The sequence below is a fragment of the Heteronotia binoei genome, chromosome 19 (genome assembly GCF_032191835.1).
Source record: "Heteronotia binoei isolate CCM8104 ecotype False Entrance Well chromosome 19, APGP_CSIRO_Hbin_v1, whole genome shotgun sequence".
Lineage (NCBI taxonomy): Eukaryota > Metazoa > Chordata > Lepidosauria > Squamata > Gekkonidae > Heteronotia > Heteronotia binoei.
This window is the reverse complement of record NC_083241.1, coordinates 28,666,928-28,691,874: the sequence shown is the minus strand read 5'-3', so window position 1 is coordinate 28,691,874 and position 24,947 is coordinate 28,666,928. Positions and strand designations below refer to the sequence as shown.

General features: G+C 41.7%; 1 protein-coding gene across 8 annotated transcripts in view; it reads left to right on the top strand.

The window, feature by feature from the left end:
* The window catches only part of MYO5A (myosin VA), a 150,281-nt gene that overhangs the window by 44,561 nt on the left and 80,773 nt on the right, over positions 1 to 24,947 (top strand). For all 8 annotated transcript variants that reach the window (XM_060260301.1, XM_060260302.1, XM_060260297.1 and 5 more), the window contains exons 2-4: positions 15,397 to 15,507; positions 16,024 to 16,195; positions 19,197 to 19,341. In XM_060260301.1, coding sequence (XP_060116284.1) covers positions 15,397 to 15,507; positions 16,024 to 16,195; positions 19,197 to 19,341 — 428 coding nt within the window. The remainder of the gene's footprint in view (positions 1 to 15,396; positions 15,508 to 16,023; positions 16,196 to 19,196; positions 19,342 to 24,947) is intronic.

Genomic DNA, 24,947 nt, shown 5'->3' with positions numbered 1-24,947 from the left:
GCCAATGGCTGAAGCTGATGGGAACTGTAGGCAAAAAACATCTGGAGAGCTACCATTGGCCACTCCTGCTATAGACAGCACCACATGCTGTGGCTCATCTGTATTCCTGTAGGGTGTGGCAAATACACAACCCTCTCCTTTCAGCAAAGGCAGAAATGCCAAACTTAGGGTAGTGGCAGAGCAAGCATTTAGCCCTCTCTTTTCAGCTGCAGGGAAGGCAGTCATTACTACCCAGCTCCTCCTCAGAGGCTCCTGCTCTGCCTCTTATGGGAGCAACCAGATCTTTATGTATCCTGATACGAACTGTACACGGCTTTAAAGTCCACAACCAGCATGGCCCTTTTTGAATTGTAAAGGTAAAAAAGATAAAGATAGTTCCCTGTGCAAGCACCAGTTGTTTCCAACTCTGGGGTGACATTGCTTTCACGTTCTCTTGGCAGACTTTTTATGGGGTGGTTTGCTATTGCCTTCCCCAGTCATCTGCACTGGGTACTCATTTTACCGAGCTTGGTTGGATGGAAGGCTGAGTCAATCTTGAGCCAGCTACCTGAACCCAGCTTCCGCTGAGGTCGAACTCAGGTTGTGAGCAGAGCTTGGACTGCAGTACTGCAGTAGTTGTATGTACTCTGAGGCAAATTGGAAGCCATCATAACTTCAATTATTGGCAAAATATGTTTCCAGAAACCTGTGCCAGTCGGCAGTCTGGATGCTGCATTTAACACTAACTGAAGCTTCCCAAGTATCTTCTTAAAATAGTTCTATGCAGAGTGCATTGTGGTAGATCGATCTATCTAGATGTGAACAGAGCAAAGGTTACCCTATGGCCAAGTTGTGTTTGTTGTGAGAAGGCTGCAGCTGGTGCATGCACCAAAGCTGGGTAGAGGCACTACACACTGTGGAGGAGACCATGTGGAGATCTTCAACCTTGAATCTGACAGTCATCATTTTAATTTGTATCCTGCCCTCCCCGCCAAAGCAGGCTCAGGGCGGCTAACAACATCAAGTCAATACATTAACTTATACAATAATGTTTAAAACAATAACTAATTTAACAATTTAATTAAGATTTTAAAATTAATAAAATCAATAAAATTAACATCCTGGTGCTATTTCGGCAGATGGTAAATTTACTTAGCAGTCTCTCTTTCTAATCGGTGAAGGCCATCCTGAAGAGGTTGGTCTTGCAGGCCCTGCGGAATTGTTCAAAATCCTGCAAGGCCATAAATCTGTTCCTTCAGAAAGGTTGCAGTCCTATCTAGGTCCTTTTCTGTGGAACACTTTCCCAAGTGACATCAGGGCCCTGTGAAACTTTTTGCAATTCCATAGGGCCTGTAAAACGGAGATGTTCCACCAGGCCTATGGTTGAGGTAGTGGAGCTCTAATTACACTGGCCTCCCTTCCCGTGCTTTGCACTATTTTTTTTGTGCTACCATTTGTGGCTTTTTGCCTACTTGCCCATAGGGTTGCCAGCCCCCCAGTCCAGCTCCCCTGGTCTCCGGGGCTCCAGTCTGCTGCCCCAAAGCTGGCCAGCAGGGCAGACCCCGCTGTCAAACAGGGACACTGTTGCGCAACATCCCTGATGCAATGACATCACTCAGAAGTGACATCATCACATCACCAACGTTGTGCAGTGATGCTCTGGGTTTTGGGCAAACTCTGTGGTTTTGTATCAAAAAAGATTCCAGGACCAGGTCTGGGACCCCCCTGCCAGCAGCAAGGTAGGAACCTGGAAACCCTGCTTGCCCCAGTAGCTGGTTCCATCTTGGGCATAGATACAAATAGTTTTTCTTGGAAACACTTGTTAACTTGTGCCTGGTTGCCTTTTTGTGAGTCGCATCATCTGATGTCTGTATAGGTTTTAATATTGCTTAATTATGTTTTAATTGTTCTAAATGCGTTATATATTCACTGTTGTAACCTGCAGTGCAGGGGGAGGGCAGGCTAGAAATCTAAATAAATGAATTAATTAAATAAAATAAGAACTCTCAGTTCCTCATTGACAGTAACTGTTGACCAGCTGTACTTGTTTTCGTGTTATAGCAACATATGGATGTCCATCCATTGCTTGTACTAGTGCGTATGGCTGGCAGATGGCAATATAAGGATTTGTACCCACCACAGGGAGGAGGAGTAGGTGTACGTTATGTAAGGGTGATCATCAAAGAGTGTTGGTCTGGCTCTTTGGGAACCAAAAGTGTTGAAACAAACAACACCCCCCCCCCCCAAGTTGTGTATATTGATCTCGGCAAGGACATGTGTCTCCATGTGATTTAAAGATAGAGTAATTCCTTGTCAGCTGCATAATAAATTTCCTGTTAGTCCACTTTGTGGGTTGCTCTAAATAGTGCGGCCATTAGACTTCCAGATTAGAATCTTCAGAAGATAATATAATCAAAGGTTCCAGTTTTATCTTGGAAACCTTAGCTTAAAATTAGAAACTTCAGAGCTTGGGGGCAAGGCGCCACTGACATAATTTCTGCAGTGAAAACATTACAACTGGCTTCCTGATAGATGCATGCATAAGGTATCATAGTTAGGAGGCTTTTAACCTTGGGCAGCAGGATTTACAAGGCATCATTTATGGCCTCTTTGCTCTATCCAGGTCCTAGAGATGAAAGGGGTCATGTAGGCTAAGCCAGCGCTGTCTACACTGGTCTACTGCCCTCCAGACCACAATGTGCTGTCACGTAGGTACATTGCAGGCAACAAGCTATGTTTTATTGATAGGCTGAAGGTTACTCAGGTTTTGTTAATGAAGTAATTGATCATGAGCAATTGGAGACAGCAAAGGCACAAGATGTGGCAGTTGTGTTGAATTGTGCTGGTCTGATCACATGGTTTTAATAATTAACAGGAGGGGTTATTTTGTGCCATAGGCTTAATGGGGGGGGGGGGAATGCATTTGTACATAATAGTAAAGATTATGGCAGGAGTTTTGTCAGAATATTTCAAGAACAACATCTGACTCATTACTGTTACACTTTCCTTGAGTATTGATGATGTCACTTCCTCCATTATATTTTTGCAGTTCAGTTCATTAATTCATTTCTTAAATTTAAGCAATTGGCTGCAGTTCTTTGTGAACGTTGTGAATGAGTTGGGCTTCCCAGCCCCCCCCCCCCCCCCCAGTCCGGTGCTACTCCTACACCACACTGGCTTACCTACGTCTGGTGGAGAACTTGAAGCTCTGGCAGGTTGCAGGCTCTGCTATGTTGCCTGGCATAGAAGCAGAGTTGCCAGCCTCCAGGTTGGGACTGGAGAACTCACAGAATTACAACTGATCTCCAGACTAAAAAGATCAGTTCCCTTGGAGAAAATGGCTGCTTTGGTGGGTGGACTCTGTGGCATTATATCCCACTGAGGCTCTTTGCTGCCCCAAGCCCCACCGTCCCCAGGTTCCGCCCCCCAAATCTCCAGGAATTTCCCAGTCTGGGATTGGGAAACCTATGTAGAAGGCGACATACATTATGTTGGATTGCGTGGGTCAGGGAAGGCTGTACTGTGGCGGAGAACCATCCATTGGGCTTGGGAGCAGAGGCAAAGAACCGATAGCTTTGGAATGCCATGGAAAGAGTCATGTTAGCCTAAGTACAGATCATTCTTCCAACATTTTGGTCCTTGGTGTTTGAGATGATTCTTAGAAGTCTTTCGTGTAAGATAAGGTTGCCAACCAACTCTATATTGGAAATCTCTAGAGATTTGGGAGCAGATCCTGGGAAGGTAGGATTGCCAATTCCTCTCTGGTCATCAGCAGGGGATGGGGGGGAGTAGGATTTCCAGATCCAGGTTGGGAAACTCTTGGAGACTTGGAGGTGGAGCCTGGGGAGGACTGAGACCTCAATGGGGTCTACCCTCCAAAGCATCCATTCTCCCTCTGAGGCATAGGTCACCTTGTGGGTGATTCCCAACCATTTTCAGCTTCCTGTTTCCGTTGAGAGTCGCCCTCAACTCAGATCTTTTCCTGCCTCTGTAGAGAGAGCATCGAATATAGGATCATCTGCTACTATTATTCTCTTCAGCTAGATACTTTTACTCAATTTCTTTTTTTTTTTGGTTAAAACAATTTTATTTGGTAACATATGGTAACAAATTATATTTCTTGCATCATTAATAACTTCTTTTATCTATCCCATATATTACTTTGTACCCACCCCTCCCCCCGTTACTTGACCCCTGCCGGTGTGATTTACTTAAAGTACTAATGTTTAAAGGTACCCTTAATAAAAACAAAAATTAATATTCTTCTTTTTTTTAGGACGTAATCATTATCAAAAATTGTCTAATGTCCTTTTATATTCCACTATTTTTCTACATATCTTCTGAACTTTTCCCACTCCCTCTTAAAAACTTCTAAATCATAGTCTCTTAAAATTCTCGTTAATTTGTCCATTTCACTCCATGTCATAACTTCTACAATCCAATCCCATTTCTCTGGTATTTTTTCTTGCTTCCACAACTGCGCATATAATGTCCTAGCAGCTGAAAGCAAGTACCAAATTATAGTTCTATCTTCTTTTGGAATTTTTTCCATTTGTAATCCCAACAGAAAAGTCTGCAACTTTCTTAAATTCATATCCCAAGATCCTAGAAATTTCTTGTTGAATCATCTGCCAATACTTTTTTGCTCTTTCACAAGTCCACCACATATGGTAGAAAGAACCTTCATGTTTTTTACATTTCCAACATCTGTCTGGCATCTTGTTATTCATCTTTGCCAATTTCTTAGGAGTCATATACCATCTATACATCTTTTTAAAACAGTTCTCTTTAATACTATGACATGTCAAAAGCTTCATAGAGTTCTTCCACAAATATTCCCAAGTTTCCATCTGTATTTCTTTATTTACATTAATTGCCCACTTAATCATTTGAGATTTCACTACTTCATCTTCCATAGACCATTTTAAAAGTAATTTATATAATTTTGAAATTAATTTTTCGTTGTCTCCAAGCAGAACTTCAGTTTTAATGTCATTCTCCACCAAGCTCTTTATTTGTTGCATTTGAAACCAATCATATTTATTATTCAGCTCTTCAGCAGTTTTCAATTCTATTTTGCCACTTTGTATTTTTAATAGTTGATTATATGACAACCACTTTTCTTCACCCGTCTCAGCTGTTATTTTTATCACTTCGGCTGGCACTATCCATAACGGTTTTCTCTCATCTCCGTATTTCTTATATTTCATCCATGTATTTAGCAAGCTGTTTCTTATATAATGGTGAGAGAAAAAGCCGTCTTCCCCCCCCATAATACATATAAGCGTGCCAGCCAAATTTATTTCCATGACCTTCCAACGCTAAGAGTTTTTTGTTTAACAACATTATCCATTCTTTTATCCATACTAAGCAAACTGCTTCATGATATAATTTTAAGTCTGGTAATTGAAATCCGCCTCTCTCTTTTGCATCTGTTAAAATTTTCATTTTAATTCTTGGTTTCTTCCCCGCCCACACAAACTCTGAATTTTTTCTTTGCCATCTGTTAAATTGTTTACAGTCTTTCACAATCGGAATAGTTTGAAACAAATACATTATTCTTGGTAGAATATTCATTTTAATTGCGGCTATTCTACCCAACAGTGACAAATTAAGTTTATTCCACTTTAACATATCTTCATCCATTTTACGCCATAGCTTCTCATAATTATTTTTGAACAAATCAATATTTCTCATTGTTATCTCCACACCCAAATATTTTTCCTTGAAGATAACTTCACAGCCCGTTAGTCTCTGCAATTCTTGTTGCTTATTTATTTGTATATTTTTACATAGAAGTTTTGATTTTTCTTTATTAATACAAAGTCCCGACAACTCCCCATATTATTGTATTTTGGCTAACAACAAAGGTGTGACGTATGGGGTTTTCATTTATAAACATTATATCATCTGCAAATGCTCTGTATTTGTAAGTAAATCCTTCTACTTTTAATCCTTCTATTTCTTTATCTTCTCGAATTTGCATCAGTAATATTTCAAGAGTCATTATAAACAACAGTGGGGAAAGTGGACAACCTTGTCTTGTACCTTTACTAATTATCATGTCTTCTGTAAGATCAGCATTTATATATAGCCTTGCATGTTGCTCAGTATATATTGCTTTTATCATTCTTATAAAGCTTTCTCCCAGCTCCATTTTCTCCATTACTGCAAACATAAAATCCCAATTTAAATTATCAAATGCTTTCTCTGTGTCCGCAAAGAATAATGCTACTTCCTTTTCTGGATGTCTTTCACAATATTCTACAATATTTACAACAGTTCTGATATTGTCTCTAATTTGCCTTTTGGGAAGAAACCTTGCTTAATCTTCCTTTATAAAATGTATCAAATATTGTTTAAACCATTCTGCCAAGATTCTTGTATATATTTTATAGTCATTATTTAATAATGAAATGGGTCTATAATTTTTTACGTTCATAACATCTCTGTCTTCCTTTGGAATCAATGAAATAACAGCTTTCTTCCACGTATTTGGTATTTTCCCTTTTGTTCTTATCATATTCATCAATTTCTGAAGATTAACTCCTCTTCGAGGTTTTTAAAAAATTTAGCTGTATATCCATCTTGCCCAGGTACTTTTCCATTTTCCATTGCATTAATTGCTGCTTCAATTTCTATTTTTTCAATTGGATCGTTCAAAACTTTTTGCATATTTTCTGCTAAGGGTGCTATTTTTATCTTTTGTAAGTACTCATCCATCTTTCTTTTCCTTATTTTAACACCTTTAAATAACTTGGCATAATACTTGAAGAATTCTCTCTTTATTCCTTCTTGATCTATCACCTCTCTTCCCTCTACCACAATTTTATTAATAATTTTACTTTTTCTCTTTTTCTTCAGTTGCCAGGCCAAATATTTTCCGGGTTTGTTTGCTCTCTCAAAAGATTTCTGCTGCAATCTTTTCAGATTCCATTCCAGTTCTTTATTTAACAAATGTCTCATTTGCGTTTGTAATATTGTAATCTCCCTTATAATTTTCTTTTTCCCTGGTCTTTTTCTCAGTTCCCCTTCTTTTTTCTTTATTTCATTTTGAATGTCCAACATGTTTTTCTTTTGCCCTCTTATCTTTGTTATTCAGTGAAATCAATATTCCTCTCACTGCTTTGTAAGCATCCCAGACGGTCTGAAATTCTATATCCTCTATTATTTATTTGGAAGAAAGCTTAAGTTTCATTTTCTAGAGCTGTCACTATTTCTTTATTCTGTAATAAATCTTCATTCAATCTCCATCTTCTCAACTTTTTATACAATTTTGTAATCCACATTATTGGGTTATGGTCCGCCCCAATTTTGGGTAACATCTCTATTTTCCTTGTTTTAAGGTCTAAGTCTTTAGTGCCCCACAATATGTGAATTCTGGAAAAAGTTTTATGTCTTGCTGAAAAAAAGGTATAGTCCCGCACTTCAGGATTAAATTTCCTCCATATATCCTCCAAATTTTCTTGTTTGACAAATTCAAAAAAAGACTTTGGTAATTTTCCTTCCTTATTATTTTTTTCCCCCAGACCTATCCAGTGTGTTCTTAATTGTTCCATTAAAGTCTCCCATTATCAAAACTTGGTCATAAACCAGTTCATTAAATTGTTGTATAATGTCTTTTAAAAAAGCATCCTTTGCACCATTTGGTGCATACAGTCCCAATAACAACTTTTTTTGCATTTAATATTATTTCTACCGCTACAAATCTTCCATCTTTATCTTTAAACACTAATTTCGGCTCCAATTCTTGTTTAATATAGAAAATCACTCCCCTTTTCTTCTGTTCAGCAATGAATAAAATTCTAGTCCCAGTTGTTTATTCCATAAAAATTTTAATCCTTTTGTTTGATATGCACTTCTTGTAAACAAACTATACTACAATTTTGCTTTTTAATCCAATGAAACATTTCCTTTCTTTTTTGTGGTGAATTTAGTCCATTTACATTCCAAGATAATAATTTGTAATCCATCATGGTGCAAATTCTTTATGTTCGTCATAAAACCTACGCAGTTCCTGTGTGCTTGTAATTGTAATCCTTTTTCCTTGCAGCTCAAAGCTCAGACCCTCAGGTATTATCCATCATCTCATTGTCATGTAGTTTTTCTGTCAATTTTTTGTATGCTTTTCTGTCATTTATCACTTGTCTTGGCAGTTCTTTCATGATTCTTACTGTGCTGCCTCCCACTATCCTGCGGGGAGTGCGAGCCCTTGAGTGAACAGAGGGTTAGTGGAGCTGACAAGACCCAAGAGAGGCTTGTGCGGATCTCCGCGTCATTGCTGCATTCACACGGCGCCTCAGAAAAGCGCGCCAAAACAGGCCGCAAAGCGAAAGATGCCCCGGCGAAAGGCAGAATGCAGGCCTCGGGCCGTCCAGATCCTTCTCAGTCCGGTGGAGATGATGAGGCATGTGAGCTGGGCTGTTTAATGGGCGGTAGAGCGCTAATTTCAGGGCCCCGATCCACGGCCAAGTCTAGCACGGCCTTACACATTACTCTCGAGTAGACCAGCTAGAGGCTCCTCCAGGTGCTGCACAAGAGGATTTGGTTCCTGTGCTGTTCCCTAGTGATTTCTTCTTTTTACTTAGAGGTCAAATGAGAGAGGAAATGCAGGCCTTTTGTAAGCATCGCAGTACAAAGAGACGCAGATCTCACTCCCATTCATCATCATCACTCTTCCCTTCTAGAAGACCAAAAGGGAAGGATAAGTGATCTACCAAGGCAGCACAAAAACAGGTTTCCTCTTCAAATAGAGGAAGAGATTCCTCTCCCTCCAGAGGAGATGACCAGTCTGATAGAACCAGTGACAAAGAAGAAGGGGAATTCCTCTCAGACGAGGAAGGTTTAAATATTGAGGTCCCAGAGTCTGCCCAACGATTCTTTAAAATGGAGGACTATCAATATCTACTCATTAGAACCCTCACAGCATTAGATCTTCACGATGATCCTGATGCTGAGGAGGAGGAGGAAGCTGGAAAATCAAAAGTAAAACATAAGGAAGAGGATATGGAATTTTTTCAACAAAGGGCATCCTCTGCCAAGACTTTTCCATTTCCAAAGTATTTTGAAAGGCAGATCAGAGCAAAATGGAGAAAACCATCTGCTAAACCCAGGATTTCTAAAAAAGCTCTACCAGTTATATTCCTTTACTAACAATTTCTTGCAGATTCCTTTAGTTGATGCTCCAATTGCAGCTCTTCAGAGATATGGTCTGGTGTCGGAAGACGGCCAAGGCACACTAAAAGATCATATTGACAAGAAGACAGAGTTTGCCTTATGAAGGGCACATGAAGCCTCTGCTATGGTGCTTAAGGCATTGGCAGTAGGGTCCATGGTGGCAAGAGGTTCAATTGTATGAATGAGGAAAATTATTTCAAGGATCCCAGAGGAAGACCATTGCATGGTGGAAGGGACCAATCAGGTCTTAAAGGCTGTATCCTTCCTGGCAGACTCCTCCCTAGACTCCATGATCTTCGCCACCAGAGCTATTGCTTCATCAGCGGCAGCCAGACATTCTGTTTGGTTGAGAGCGTGGTCGGCAGACACACATTCTAAAAATATTGTGATGTCTTATCCGTTTCATGGAGGGCACCTCTTCGGCCAAGTCTAAGATAAAGTGCTAGTAGATACTAAAGACAAGAAGGCTATGCCCAAGTTTCCCCGTCGTCAAGACAACAGACAGGGGTTTCAATCTTCCTTTCGTGAGCAACACACATTACCCCGGTTTAGACAAGACAATAGAAGAGGAGCCTGGAATTTCAATAAACAGACAGAAAGATCGGACAGAGACAACAAACCAAATAAAGCGTGACTACGATATAATTCCAGTTGGAGCGCACCTCTTCCATTTTCAACATCAGTGTCAGAATTCAACTATGGACACTTGGTGCAAAAAAATAGTCTCCGACAGTTACAAAATAGAATTCAGTCAAATACCACGCAACCACTTTGTCTGCTCACCAAGTCATACAAATCCAGTAAAAAGAGATTGCACCATTCAAGCAATTCAGCATCTTTTAGAAATAAGGGCAATAGAACCCGTTCCTCCAGAAGAACAGAAGAAAGGAGTCTATTCGATATTTTTTACATTGCCGAAAAGATCAGGCGACTGGAGAGCAGTGTTAGATCTAAAATATCTGAATACATTCATCCTGTCAAAGAAGTTTTGAATGGAAACACTGCATTCAGTAACAGAAGCCCTACAACCAAGAGAACTATTAACTTCAATAGATTTTACGGAGGCGTACCTACATATACCAATGTTTGTGGATCACAGAAGGTTCCTTCGATTTTGCTATCTCAACCATCATATGCCGTTCAGAGCACTACCGTTTGGCCTATCATCGACTCCGAAGGTGTTCACCAAAGTATTGGTCAACTTAGTCGTCCTGCTGAGGGAACAGGGTATTCACATTCACCCATACTTAGACGACAACCCTATAAGAGCGCCAACATTGGAAAGAACACAGTTGGACACCAGCAAGACCACCCAGATTCTGCAGAGCCACGGATTCAAAATCAGCAGTCACAAGAGTTCACTGGAGCCAACGAATCACCTAGAACACCTGGGAGTTATAATAGACACATTACAGAATTGCTTAGTTCTACCACTTCACAAGGCGCAAAAGATAACGGAAGCGACCGCAGCAGTGATTCAGAGCAAGAACTCATCTCTAATGTCGTTAGCAGCACTACAAGGCTTAATGATTGCAACAATAGATGTCATCCAATGGGGCAGGTTCTATTCCAGACCACTCCAGAACTTCTTACGACTCTACCAATATCGCATCTCAAAGAAGATGGACTGTTCATTGATGGTTCCACTGAAACTAAAGATGGACCTACGCTGGTGAACAAAGACTTCCAACCTGACTCGGAAAACAGTTTTGGATAGGAGAATGGATTCAAATATATACGGATGCCAGTCTATCAGGTTGGGGAGCCACATGCTTCAACGTTCCAGTCCAGGGCTCCTGGAACCAGGAGGAGTCCAAGCTTCCAATCAATGTTTTGGAACTGCAGGCAATCAGACTAGTGTTGATCTATTTTGCTGCAAGGATCGACAACGGCCATGTATTAGTCAGAACGGACAATGTTTCTGCAAAAGTGTACATAAACAGACAAGGAGGATCCAAGTCTACTCTTCTTCTCAAGGAAGTGACTTGTCTGTTAAATTGGGCACAATTTCACATAGCTTCGATAAGAGCAGAACATGTGAAGGGCTCTACCAATATTCAAGCAGATTGTCTCAGCTGTCCTCAAACGTCAGGGGGAATGGGCATTGAAGTACAGCGTATTCCAGATTATAGTGGATCACTTTGGCCAATCAGAAGTGGATCTATTTGCATCCCCATACAACAACAAACTGAAGCGCTTCTTCACGCACTTTCATTCAAAAGTGGAGGCCACAGACGCATTAACAGCCGAGTGGCCGCAGACCTTACTATTTGCTTTTCCAACAATTCCACTCTTACCAAGGCTAATAAGGAGAATCAGACTACTTCAAGCCGAGATAATAGTGGTAGCTCCATACTGGCCAATATGTCCCTGGCTTGCGGATCTTCAAGAGTTATCAACAGATCTTCCGCTAACTTTGCCAATATCAGAAGACATGCTGTATCAAGGGCCGATATGTCATCCACGCCTGGAATGGTTTCATTTGACCACGTGGAAATTGAGAGGTCAAAGGTGCTAAATCTGGGATACTCGGATCAGGTGAAATGAACCATGTTAGCTTCTCGGAGACCTTCTATGGTCTGTATATATAATGTGACCTGGAAAGCGTTCATCCGCTGAGGCAGAAGGAAAAAGATGAACCTTTTGAAACCTAGGGTGAAAGAAATTCTACAATTTCTTCAGATCGGCTTGGATTCAGGGCTCAAAGCAGCCACACTTCGTCGTCAAGTGGCAGCACTTGCTTCTGTATTAAATTTAGATGGCAAAAATGCGCTGAATAGACATCCTCATATCACTAGGTTTTTGAGAGGTGCCACTCTTTCTCTCCCTCCTCAGTTGCACAGTTTTCCTACTTGGAAATTAAACACGGTGCTCACTGCATTAACAAAATCGCCTTTTGAGCCTATAAAAAAGATTTCCTTGTCATTCCTTAGAATGAAGGTTATATTTCTGGTGGCCATAACTTCTACCAGAAAAGTCTCTGAATTGGGAGCGCTTTCAGTCCACAAGGATTTATGTATCTTCCACATGGACAAGGTGGTCCTCAGAACAGATCCCACATTTAGACCAAAGTTGGACTCTAGATTTCATAGGGCTCAAGGGATCTACTTACCCTCATTTTGTCCACATCCGGTACATCCCAAGGAGAAGTTGTGGCATAAACTGGACATCAGATGGGCTCTAAGATGCTTTATTGAGAGAACCAAGGGCTGCCGCAAAACAGATTCTCTGTTCATAAATATATCTCCACCACACACAGGCAAAAGAATGTCTAATGCTGCCATTAGCAAATCACTACGTTTATGTATTACTGAGACCGATAAAGCTCAAAAACTTCTGCCGCCACAAGGTTTGACAGCTCATTCAGTGAGAAGCACAGCAGCAAATGCAGCCTTATCTCACAGGCATCCGTAGAGGAAATCTGCAGAGCGGCTACGTGGTCATCAATCTCAACATTTATCAGGCATTACAAAATTAATGCATATGATTCTGCTGATGCTGCATTTGGAAGAAAAGTGCTGCAACATATTCTGAGGGACGTCGATGGTGAGATCCCTCCCACTATCTAGGGACACTGCTTGTAAGATGTCCCATAGAGTGTCCTACGCCTCAGAGGATAGTAGGACATCCTGGCCCTACCCTTTAATTCTCGCCATCGACGTGCAACAGATATCTAAAAATATTTCTATGAAGCAGAAACAGAGAAAAACTCAAGTTATAGGTTCTCAAGAAAGTGTAAATACTCCTGTTACCCTGTTTTTTCAACTATGCTATGTATTTCTGTTCTGTTTTCGCTGCCTTATTCTAGTTCTAATGGTTATATAAGTTATATTTTTTGAGTTAGAAGGAAGGTTCCTACTGCTTGCAGGAGTTGCCGAACCGAGTTGAGGGAAACAGGAAGTTGAAAATTTAGTCCTGCCTCCCTACTGATGAATTGGGAATCACCCACAAGGTGCCCTACTATCCTCAGAGGAGAAGGACCCCTCACGGTAAGTACTGAATGGTCGTTTTCTCCAGGGGAACAGATCTCTAGTCTGGAGATGAACTGTAATTCCAGGTGATCCCCAGGTTCCACCTGGAGTCTGGCATCCCTAGAAGGAAGGGCAGAGTGAGTGCTTTAGAAGCTCTACCAAGCTTTACTTCAGGGGTGGCTAGCAGTAAAGAATGCCAAGCACTGGCAGGCTAATACATAGCTATTTGCCTGGTCTCTCTGTATGTGCTGCTTGGTGTTTATGCTGGGAATGTATGGGCAGTAGCCCTCAAGTATTCCTGGGGAAGAAATTTACACGCTGTCATCCAGAGAATTGTTGCATTGTGTTGAGAGGGAGGATTTTAGTGACTGCTTACACCATCCCAACCTTTGCACAGAGGTACTGAGAAGAAAAGAGCCCCATGGCACAGAGTGGTAAAGCTGTAGTACTGCAGTCGGAGCCCTCTGCTCACGACCTGAGTTCGATCCCAGTGGAAGCTGGTTCAGGTTGTCAGCTCCAGGTTGACTCAGCCTTCCATCCTTCTGAGGTCGGTAAAATGAGTACCCAACTTGCTGGGGGGAAAGTGTAGATGATTGGGGAAGGCAATGGTGAACCACCCCGTAAAAAGTCTGTCGTGAAAACATTGTGAAAGCAACATCACCCCAGAGTTGAAAACGACTGGTGCTTGCACAGGGCATACCTTTTTACTGAGAAGAAAAGAGGAGTTCAGACAGTTGGGAAAAACCTGTTGGATGAAAAGGAAAAGGCCAAAGAAAAGGCACTGGGAGAAGAACCAGAAGCAGATTCTGCAACTGAGAGCATTATTGGAAGATCCAGTACATAAAGAGTTTGTGACGGTAGAAAGAGACAGGCTTGATGTAGCCTGAAAAAGGAATGGGGAATCTGTTGTTGAAAGCAATAGATTTTGATAACTTTTTTTGAAAGAAACAAATTTTAAAAAATCCAGCCTGTACATCTATCAAGCTATTTTGTTTTTTCAGGGATTTATGTCAATAATGCAGGTGTTTGAGTGTCAGACTAACAGAAATCCAAATGCATATATATTACTCAGTAAGCACTAATGCTCAGTCTTTTGAAATTTACAAATACCTTGTATTAATAATTTACAGCCATAAAATACATCATTTATATTTTTTTGCAAGGGAAATTTGTCATATCTCTCTCACTCACACACACTCAACATCATACTTTTAAAGCTGTACAGCCCTATGTGAAATTAGTCAAGCTCACTGCTTTCACTGGAGCTTAATTCTACTTAGGCTTGCCCTGAAACTATCCCATTGGTTTAAAGGTCCATAGAGAGGGAGGGGGTGGGGAAGAGCATGAGATGAATGAAACCAAAGAGTGTGGAAATCTATTAGTAGAACTGAACAGTCTCTGGAAGTTAAGAATGGAAGAGTTAAAGGAGGACAGGGCAGTGAAGTTAGAAGGAGGGGGAGGTAAAGGCATCATTGACTTCCTATATTTATTTATTTGTTGTTTAGAATATCTACTTTGCCTTTTCCTGCCAAAATCAAGACCTAATGGAATTCATCTAGATTAGTACCCTGTTTGCAGGATCATTGTTAAATTGGTTGATTTATAAGAACTTTAGAAGTCCTCCTGAAGAATATGTGTTGATTACTCCTGAACCTTTTTTAAAAATTTATTTAGTTTATCAGATTTATATCCTGCCCTCCCCTGACGAGCTCACGGGCACTGTCCTGAGGCCCCGAAGACGTACCCAGAAAGTGGGACATTAAATGATTCCCACAGAGTTCTATACTGCTTAAGACTTACAAACAATAATAAGATTAGCATTTATTCATCTGGAGTTTAGCTAACAATGTGATATTGATCGTTTTACAATTACTGTTTGTGGTGCTTTTCTATGCTGAAGAGGAATTTCAGTTCATTAGCTGATATGTGAATCTATCTGGGTTATGGCTTGTGAGATGGTAATAGCAGTAGTTGTTTCATTTATTGCCCATCTTTCTCACTGGGGTCCAAGGTGGATTACAAGTATCATTTAAAAAATCTTAAAGTAACATTAAAAGGTGGGGTGAGTTGCAGTGTACTGTTCATCTGGGTTCATTGGGTGATCGATGTGTCCCCCCTCCCCCCATCTTGGAATGATTGAAATCTTGAAAACAGGAACTGTGACTCGTACGGGGTGTGTGTGTGGTTGATTATTCCTGTTGTCTTAATGTAAATTACCCGTGAAAATCCAGAAAAGAGCCCATTTCTTATTTATTTTTATTTTTTGCAGTATGCAAGGATTTGGATCCCTGATCCAGAAGTTGTCTGGAAGTCAGCAGAACTCCTGAAAGATTATAAACGAGGAGACAAAGTCCTCCATCTTAAATTAGAAGATGGCAAGGTAATGTGACGTCTTATCACTAGTATCTCATTGTTCAGCACTGATGGAAATTGCTAGGAATTGTCCTGCTTTTCCCAAAACATAAAAAGGCTTGGCATTGCTTGTGGGGGAAGGGCGCATCTCTGTTGCCCCATCAGCAGAGTTGTTGCTTCCTACCACAACATGCTTGTGGACCCTTTCTGTCTTTTTCTCTTGTCCAATCACTGAGGTCAGTGGGATGACATTGCTTGAGGCAAGCAGAACGGCAGTGCTGTGACTGGCTGCTCATAGCTCTTCATCCTCTGCATCTGCTGCCCAGTGTGTTGGACCCTTCACCCACCATGGGTTTCCAGGCTTGTACAAGGTTGTATGGGCATCCAGTGGATTGTAGTCATGTAATGCCATGTATCATAATTGCATCCATGCATCTTCTGGTTTCAGCATTTCTAGGCCACACAGCAAGTGAACTACATGTGGAAAACCTGACCGTATGTCATGTCTTTAAATGAACTGAAATTTATGTAATTTAATTTGCAGGATCTTGAATATAAGCTTGATCCTAAAACTAAGGAGCTTCCACCCCTGAGGAACCCAGACATACTTGTGGGCGAAAATGACCTGACCGCACTCAGCTATCTCCATGAACCCGCTGTTCTCCATAACCTCAAAGTTCGATTTATAGACTCCAAACTCATTTATACATATTGCGGTAAGCACAGAACCAGGTTGCTTTACCTTGCTGGCTGTTTTGGACTGCTACCCTGTGAAGATTCAGGGTGAATTTGTTTTTCTTTCAGATAGCCCATTCATTGTGCCACTTTGAGTATGAGTTAGCAGGTATTCTTATGTTTTTGTCCTCACAACAGTCCTGTGATTCTAAAAAGCTATAAATGTTAAGAGTTGTTCACTGAGTTTGAGTCCCCACTCCTCCACTTGCAGCTGCTGGAATGGCCTTGGGTTGAAAGGGCAGCTTCTGTGAGAGCTCTTTCAGCCCCACCTACATCACAGGGTGTCTGTTGTGGAGGAAGAAGATAAAGGAGATTGTAAGCCGCTCTGAGACTCTGATTCAGAGAGGAGGGGTATAAATGTACAAACTTATTCTTCATCATCTGTTTTCTCTGACATTTTTCACCATATACACAGCCTGTTTCCACACTCAATTTTTATAGAAACACCAAGAGTTTTGTAGCACCTACTTGGAAGATGGAGAGATTCCTTGCAGCTTAAACTTTTGAGGCCTGGAGCCCATTTCATCAGATATGCATTATCCTCATTTGGCAGAATAAATACAACTAAGGATAATGCTTCATGCATCTGATGCGCAAAGTTTTACGCTATGATATCTTATTGATCTTTAAGGTATCACAGTACTCTTTGTTTTTGTTGTAACACACAGACCACATCATCTGCCCCAGAAGATAAAACTGAAGTTGAGGTTCGTTGAGTCTTATTGTTACAGGAATGCAGGAACGTGTGCTTGTTTTAATACATGCCTGTACTGCTGCACTGCGATAATTATTGTTAGAACACTATATAAAACCACTGCAAAACACAAAGCTACTGTTTATAAAGAAAAAAGTGACCTACCTCATCTTTCTCTGGGGCCGGAGAGATATTAGTCATCCTGGGAGATGAAAACCTCATAGCACTTTTAACTTGCGAAGCGATGAAGTTGAAGTGCTTCTCTTTTAATTTGGTTGAGTTTAATTAGATTTAGCCCAGAGTATTTAACAAGTTAACAACAGCATTTTAGTGAGTGATGTAATTTGGAAAATGCTTCTTTGCATGTACATAAAATCACTTGAGTATATACCTGTTTTCACTGGAGCCATTTCAAGAGACTCCAGAGAGCTATCTCTCACCCCCGCCTTGTATCTCTTAGAGTTACTATTGTTTGTTCCTCTTCCCACCCCCCCTTGGAAAAATGGTAAATGCATCTGTTCACTTGGGGATGCTGCTATTGCAGTGCAGGAAACAAAACACTTGTTTCCTAGGTGAACTCTGCCAAGTGCTCACATAGTCTCCGGCCACCTGAGCTGGCAACCAAATTTTGTGTTTTAAATCAGCATTATTCTGTTGTTAGTTGCAGATGGAAAGCTGGAGAAACTGATTAAAATTGAAAGAGATTAATCCCATCAAGCTCCACAAAGTTCTGTTAGTATATGATGTAACCCCTCTGCTATTAATTTTGAAAACTTAGCAGGGCTTTTTTTGTAGAAAGAGCCCAGCAGGAACTTATTTGCCTATTAGGCCACCACTGACACCAAGCCAGCCAGAACTGTGTTCCTGTGCGTTCCTGCTTTAAAAAACCCCTTTGTGCCATTAAGGTGCTCTTGGACTCCTGTTTCAGTTTGCTGTTGGGTACTGTGCTTTCATTTATTTATTTAAAGCTTTTCTATACTGCCTTTCGACCCAAGTCAGGGTCCCCAACAGCAAAGCAAACTTGTTGAATTATAAAAATGTCATTTAAAATACAGATAGTATAAAGTATTCAAAACAGTTAAAATATAAACACATATAAACACACAAATGAGGAAGAGTGCTAATAATTAGTGAGGGAACAACAAACAAAACAAGCAAATCTTTAACAGTAGAGGTAGGCAAACAGATTTTCAGGACGGACAAAAGGAAATACTAATTTACACAGAGAGTGATTAAAGCGTGGGATTCGCTGCCAGAAGATGTAGTGATGGCCACAGAAATAAACAGCTAAAGGAGTTTAGATAGATTTAGATTGCCAATGACTGGGGCTGATGGGATTTGTAGGCAAAAAAACATCTGGAGAGCTACTGTTGGCCACCCCTGCTCTAGAGGAACTGGTTGGTCACTGTGTAAGAAAGGAGGATGAGCTAGATGGACCACTGGTCTGATCCAGCAGGGCTCTTCTGATGTTCTTATGTTCCTTGAGGTTGGAGCTCCAAAGTTTTGGCATCACAACCAAGAAGGCCCTTCGTTGGGTTGCTGCTTGTCTAGCTTCAGGTGGTGGGGGCACCTGAAGTAGGACCTCCAAAGATGACAGAAGAAATTGAGTAGGTTCATATGGAAGTGGGCTGGCCCGAGGCAGAATATGGCTTTAAATGCCAATACCAGCACCTTGAATTGGACCCAGAAGCAAATTGGGAACCAGTATAGCTGAAACAAGACATATGATCCCTGTGACCCACTCCAGTCAGCATTCTGACCACAGCATTCTGTATCAATTGACACTTCTGAACAGTCGTTAAGGGCAATCCCATGTAGAGCACATTGTAGTAATCTTAATTTAGATGTTATTGGAATGTGCATCACAGTGGTAAGATATTTTCTACTCAGGAATGGCCACAGCTGGCTCATCTGCTTCAAGATCTGTGCATTCTCTGTTCATAGATAACTGCAGTGTTTCCTTTCAGATGAATAATGATTTCCAAAGGACACCTGTGTTATTCCATTGTAGCAAAATAAAACAGAAATCTAACCTAAAAAATAAAACTGAAATCTAACTAATGTGAGACCAACCAAGTTGGTTCCAGCCTAAGCTTTTGAGAGCCAGTGCTTTCTTTTTGAAATGCATATGGTGTTAAAAATATATATATTTGCAGAGATTTTGAAAACAAAACTCATAGACGAGGAGGAAGGGAAACAGAAAAGGAGATGGAGAAGACATATGGAGAACTGAGAATATATCAGATAAAATCGATATTTAGCAGGAACCTCTGATATTTATTTTGCAGGCATAGTTTTAGTGGCCATAAATCCTTATGAACAGCTGCCTATCTATGGCGAAGATATCATCAACGCATACAGCGGCCAGAACATGGGGGATATGGACCCACACATCTTTGCTGTGGCTGAGGAAGCATATAAACAAATGGCCAGGTTTGTAGAATGGAGACTTCTTCGCTGTCCTAGATTGCTTGAGGAAAGCAGAACAGTTCTGACAGGGATTGTGTTATGTTAAAGGAATCTGTGACCCTTTTCTTGTCTATGTAGCATTGTTTCCTAAGAATTTTTTTTTAGATCAAATTGTCTGCTTTGTCTTACCTTTGGGTTCATTGCACTGGTGGTGTACATTCAGGCTTCATCTGGAAACTGTAGTCTGCATTTGGATCTGCCTTTTTTTAGAATTCCACCATCTGCGTGCTTAAGCTGACTTGTTACTGCTTGCAGTGCTAGTTCTCTTCTCATGGTAGCAGGTAAACCCATTGTGTTAAACCAGGAGCCTTCACAGTATCCTCACTCTGCAGAAGGGGATCTGCTTCAGTCAAGGGTTATGCTTAGGCATTTTACAGCAGCAGGATATGTCAGGAAGCCACTGGAAAGCGTGAGCTGCAGGAGGTCTGTGATCAGATCTCACGATTTGTTTTGTTTTGACAGGTGCCTGTGTCATTTCCGAGGCTGGGCTTAACAGCAGCTTGGGGTGTGCATGTGTGGAATTTTGATTAGGGAAATGGCACAGGGGAAGGCAGAATTTTTTTTTTTTAAGCCCTCTGCCCTTACCAGCACAGCAAAAAACCCCAGTTGCAAGATCTGATCTCTGATATCCCATGTTACTTTTGCTTCTGCTTCTCCACATCAAGATACTTTCATGGCTTCTTTACAGCATGGCCATGGCCTCAGGGCACATGATACAGCTGTCTTTAGAGTCTGGTTTGGTTGTTGCCGGGATACAACCCTGTGTGCACTGTCTTGTGTTCCATGATGAAAGAAAGTCAGGATTCGATGTAATAAATAAGTATATAAAAGAGCTCCCATCATGTCTGCTGTATCTCTTTTTTCCTTCTTTTTTTGGGTATTTTAAAAGTGTTTTTATATGGGCATGTGTGAGTGTGTTCACCTGAATGTCCTGATGACTTCCAGTGCTTGACTTCTACTGAGGTAACAACCAGAAATCCCCAGCCACAATATATCAGAAATCTTATCAAACTTTCACAGATGTGCAAGATAATTATAAATTCATATACATATGATGTATACCACAGTAAAGCCACTACTGTAACCCCAGTGAGGTCATAGTTGATGAAGTGACTCCCTACTGGGGGCCTGGAGGATATCCAGAAAGGTGGCTGAATAAAGCCTGCCCCTGCCTCCTGACTGCTGATATTCCAAGCAGGTCTCCCATCTAAGTACTAACCACAGTTGACCCTGCTTAGCTTCTGAGATTTGATGAGGTCAGACTTGCCTGGGCTATGCAGGTCAGGGCTGTCTTCTTTGTGTCAAGCACTATAGAATATCTCAATCACACTGTTTGTTCATTATTTAAAACCAAGAGTGGGCAAACTGTGGCTCGGGAGCCACATGTGACTCTTTCATGTATATTGTGTAGCTCTTGAAGCCTCTGCCACCCCTTGATGGTTGGCTTGGAGAAGACATTTAAAGGTAAAGTTGCTTTCTTTCCACCTCTTCCTCCTCTATCTATCTGTCTGTCGTCTATCTCCGTCTATCCTCCATCTATCTATCATCCTTCCCTCCCTCCCTTCCATCCTTCCTTATTTTGCGGCTCTCAAACATCTGATGTTCATGTCTTGAGGCTTGCAGACATCTGACATTTATTCTATGTGGCTCTTACATTAAGAAAGTTTGGCCGCCCCTGTTTAAACCCTGCCTCAATGAAACTCTAAGGGGACATGCAGGGGGTTTCTCTCAACACTGTCTGGGTCTAGGCCTGCATTGCTGTGGCTGGGCTGCTGCATCTTGTGCCTTCCTTGGGACCTAGCCAGTGGCTCTTGAGTGCTTTCGCATCTTGAAAGTTTCAGGTCAGCTGGTAGATGATGCATCTTCATAACATCTCCAAAGCTGAATTATCCCCTTTAGAACAGAAAGAAAATTTCTTCTTGGCATGTAACGGCGTTAGAACAGCATGGGTTGGTAACAGTTCAGGGTACATAGTCAATTTTATGAGCCGGGCCACTGCCGAGAAATGGAAAGCTCCCTTTAGGAACTGCAGTTTTATTAAAATGGATTGGGAGAGAAGGAAGAGAATAAACTGCAAGCCAGGAACTTTTCTGTCTGCAGGCTGGCCGTTGATAGATAATGGCATTAATAGAAAAGCAAAATTACAGGCGGAATGGCTTTCTGTGCATTTCCTGTATGAATGCAGAGAACATATTAGAAAATGGAAGCAACCTAAATCACTGAGAACAGGGGGGGGGCCTGTAGTGAGAGGCACAGAGAGAGGGGGAGTCCAGGCAGGTCATTTGCTTATTAGATACAGCATGCCTCTCACTCCTTGTTTAAAAAAAATACATGGAGTTAAAATGGGATTAGATAAATGATTTGAGGGCAGTTCCATCAATGGTATTACCTGCAGTGACTTAAATAAGCTTCCAAGTTTAGAAGCAGTCTACCTCTTTTATTACCATTTGTTGAGGGGCAACATTGAGGGAAATTCTGGAGCATATGCTCTGCTTTTGCAGGTCTTCTGGGGGCGTCTGGATAGCTTCTGTGGGAAACAGAACCTTTGTTTGTAGCCTTGACTCATGTTCTTAATCTTATAAGTGATAGGGAGAACTTGTATTTGAAAGTGCTAGATATCTTAAGATGGTGGGGCTTTTCATGGAGCAGATCTTTTCACAAGAATTTCCCTGGAATTAATAGCAGTCTGTGAGGCCATACTTCCAAAACTGACTTCTCTGGTAAGCAAGGCCAGTTTGGTGTAGTGGTTAAGTATGTGGACTCTTATCTGGGAGAACCAGGCTTGATTCCCCACTCCTCCACTTGCAGCTGCTGGAATGGCCTTGGGTTAGCCGTAGCTCTGGCAGAGGTTGTCCTTGAAAGGGCAGCTGCTGTGTGAGCCCTCTCAGCCCCACCCACTTCACAGGGTGTCTGTTGTGGGGGGAGAAGATATAGGAAATTGTAAGCCACTCTGAGTCTCTGATTCAGAGAGAAGGGTGGGGTATAAATCTGCAGTCTTCTTCTCCTTCTACATAGATGCCCCAGAGGGTTTCTTGCTTTTTTGATGTTTGATTAGTTCCCTCTTTTCTGATATTCCTGTCAGCCAGCCTTGTTCCCCTGTGCTTTTGGGTAATGACAATATTTTCATGCAGTATTGCTGCTCTTTGTTGTTTGGTCATGTTTGGTTGTTGTAGTTATTTTAAAGTTTTATTATGACTGTTTTGCATGCTGATTTAGCATTTCAGTTGGAAAGCAGTATGGAAATGCCACACACAAGTAAATCTTGAACTGCAGCTGAAAACTCTCTTTAAGAAACACAGAAGCAGGCACTTCTATTTGAACAGATCTGTACAGATACCAGGTTTTATGTCTTTTTAAAGGTGCTATTTCCTTATCTGCAGTATACACCTAGAGAATTATCAGTGGATGGGCTGGGATACATTCCATCCACAGAGGAGAAATTGTATTTGCACCTAGTAACTGAAATAACGTTTAGAAGTTAAACTGCCCTAGCAACAACATACAACTGAATTTTGTTAACATTTCACATATTTATGCAGTTTGTTTTTCCAAGGCTCCTTGTGTCTTAGATGCCACAGTTGCAGCGTCAAGGCACTCAGGGCCAAGTGAGGAAGCAAGGCACTTTGCGGTCCTTGTACCAGCCCAAATATTATTTTCTTCTTTGATACCTGACGTTTCTCCCCAGTAGAGAATGTTTCCTCTAACTCTCCCCCCCCCCCCACAAAGCAGTTCATATCCTGAGCAGAATATGACTGCTGTAATAATCAGGGCCATATCTACCACTAGACAAACTAGGCGATTGCATAGGGCACCGGCTTTCTTGGGGCACTAAATTGGGCACCCCCAGTGTGACTTGGTGACGTTATCAGTGCAGGGGGACGCCAGAAGTTAGCCTTGCCTAGGGTACCAGACAGTCTAGGGCCGACCCTGGTAATAATCTTCAAATGCCCAACAGGCAGTGCAAGACCCTGCACGGCTCCAGATTGCTGCTGAGCGGGGATTCCTGTGTTCATGAGTGGCCGCTTATGTGCACAGCTTAGAGGGAACGCCTGGAGACCCTAAATAGCTCACAGCATTCTTTCCCTCATATATATATTTTAAAAAGCCATTTATTAGCTGCCTTTCTCGCTTGCGTAACGCAAGGTGGCTTACAATATAAATAAAACTATTCTTAAAAAAATGTAAATAAAGCAACCATTTTACAAACACGCACAAGGCCACAGTTTTTTTAAAAACCCGAATTAGGCTTGTGAGTAAATTTCAATCATCCTAACAATGCTGTGAGTTGAGACTGTGTGACTGGCTCAAGGTCACCCAGCAAGGTTACATGGGAGAGTAGGAATCGGAACTTGAGTCTCCTAAGCCAGAACTCTAACCCACTGCGCATACTTGGGTTTAAAACCCAGAACCCAGGTTTGGGCACTTGCGTGTCAGAAGGGGAAGAATGGAACATCAAGGGTGCTGTCCAGGGGTGGAATTCTAGCAGGAGCTCCTTTGCATATTAGGCCACACCCCCTGATACAGCCAATCCTCCAAGAGTTTACAAAAAAAAAACATTTTACAAACACGCACAAGGACACCGTTTTTTTAAAAACCCAAATTAGGCTTGTGAGTAAATTTCAATCATCCTAACAATGCTGTGAGTTGAGGGTGTGTGACTGGCTCAAGGTCACCCAGCAAGGTTACATGGAAGAGTAGGAATCTGAACTTGAGTCTCCTAAGCCAGAACTCTTGGAGGATTGACTACATCAGGGATGTGTGGCCTAATATGCAAAGGAGCTCCTGCTAGAATTCTACCCCTGGTGCTGTCCTTGAACCTTCTCAGGAAATAGTCACTTAGACATGGGCTGAGAGAGGTGATCCTGCTGCTGCCATCCTACCAGTCCCAGCCGAAGCAGGGGACACATCAGCCTCACCAGAATACATGCTCCAGAAAGGGTGGGCAGTTCTTTCCACTGAGAGCAGATCCCAGGGAGCTGGGCTTAGAGCACACAGCCTTCGTCTGGCAGAGCAAGTATGCTTCGCTCCAATTCGTGATGTAAACTAGAGACCAAGGTGGGATCACATCCGCAATTATCGGATGCTGGAACAAATTGCCTGGGTAGATTGTATGATTCCACTCCACGCCTACAAAATTACTTTTACTAAGCAGAAAAGAACACCCCTTGGAGAACAGCACTTTATAATGAAAGACAAAAGCTTTTGCCCATGGACTCCTGGCCAAACTTTCCGGGATCCTCCACACTTTCAGGAAATAAATACTCCCTGTTAAAGCCTTGGAGCCTTCTGAGCCTGGATGGGGGTGGGGTGGGGGCCAAGTCTGAAAGGACTGTGGCAGATGCACAATGAACTCTTCTTGTTCAGTGTGGATATTCAGTGTAGAGTAGACAGCACCAGTTTATTCTGCTTCTATGGAGTCACTCTGTGCCAAGAACTTGCCAGATGCTGTTAGGAAAGGTTATCCTTTCTTTCTTAAAAATGCGTATTCCTCTTGGGCATAACCCCTGAAGTGGCTTTAAACAAGATCAAAGTTAGACGGAACAGACCATCAAAACAAACAGCGTGTAAAA